Raw genomic sequence first — 1,076 nt, forward strand, 5'->3', positions numbered from 1 at the left:
CCGCCCCGTGCAGCCCCCTGCACTCCCCGGCCCCCCTGCCCTGCGGGGAGCCCGGCACCATGCGCCAGCGGACTGTCACGTAAGGCCACCAGCTCGCCCACCTCTCCCGTTGGGGTCCCTCCTTGGGGTTGACCGTCTGTCTGTCCATCCCGCAGGAGGAGCTGCAGCACGGACAAGTCTCCGGGCTCCAGCTTGGTGGGCTCGCCCGCATCCCAACGCAAGGACATCGGTCGCTCCGAATCATTGCGCGTCGTCTCCCGCGCCCATCGCATCTTCCGCCCCTCTGACCTGATCCACGGCGAGGTGCTGGGCAAGGGCTGCTTCGGCCAGGCCATCAAGGTGGGGCTGGGTGGCCACAAATGTCACGAGCGTGAGGGTCTCAGCTCCCCGGGATGGAGGCGGGGGTATTGTCTCCCCCGGGGTGTACCCAGAAGCGGGGGTAGTAGCGGGGAGCTGGTGGCTCAGCCCCCGCGCTCCCTGCCAGGTGACGCATCGGGAGACGGGCGAGGTGATGGTCATGAAGGAGCTGATCCGCTTCGATGAGGAGACGCAGAGGACCTTCCTCAAAGAGGTGAGCGTCCCCTTTCTTTAATCCCCCTGGTCTGGGGAGGGACACGAGGGATGGGGCCGTCCGATCCTGTCCCCCACCCTGACATGGGATGCTGGGCATGACACCTGGAGTGGGGGTGGCCAGGCACCATGGGGTGCAGGCAGCCCTGCCTGTTCAATGGAGAATACACAAGCAGCGGGTCTGTCCGGGTGGGTGCTGAGTGCCTCGGGGTGTCACAGGCACGGGGGGGTCCTGCAGGTGAAGGTGATGCGCTGCCTGGAGCACCCCAACGTGCTGAAGTTCATCGGGGTGCTGTACAAGGAGAAGAGGCTCAACTTCATCACGGAGTACATCAAGGGGGGCACCTTGAGGGGCCTCATCAAGAGCATGGTGAGCACTGGCGGGGTAGGTTGGCCCCCCCCCACCCCACAGCCCCGGTGGGGCTGGGGAAACCCTCTCCTCTCTCCTCTTCTCTGGCAAATCCCCCCTCGTGCCCCCAGGACAGCCACTACCCCTGGGGCCAGAG

General features: G+C 66.2%; 1 protein-coding gene across 1 annotated transcript in view; it reads left to right on the forward strand.

Annotated features, from left to right (window-relative positions):
- The window catches only part of LIMK1 (LIM domain kinase 1), a 43,567-nt gene that overhangs the window by 31,610 nt on the left and 10,881 nt on the right, over nucleotides 1-1,076 (forward strand). The window contains exons 25-29 of the mRNA XM_009276441.1: nucleotides 9-79; nucleotides 156-339; nucleotides 485-571; nucleotides 809-940; nucleotides 1,051-1,074. Of these exons, the coding sequence (XP_009274716.1) occupies nucleotides 9-79; nucleotides 156-339; nucleotides 485-571; nucleotides 809-940; nucleotides 1,051-1,074 (498 nt within the window). The remainder of the gene's footprint in view (nucleotides 1-8; nucleotides 80-155; nucleotides 340-484; nucleotides 572-808; nucleotides 941-1,050; nucleotides 1,075-1,076) is intronic.

The sequence above is a fragment of the Aptenodytes forsteri genome, unplaced genomic scaffold (assembly GCF_000699145.1).
Source record: "Aptenodytes forsteri isolate BGI_AS27 unplaced genomic scaffold, ASM69914v1 Scaffold209, whole genome shotgun sequence".
Classification (NCBI taxonomy): domain Eukaryota; kingdom Metazoa; phylum Chordata; class Aves; order Sphenisciformes; family Spheniscidae; genus Aptenodytes; species Aptenodytes forsteri.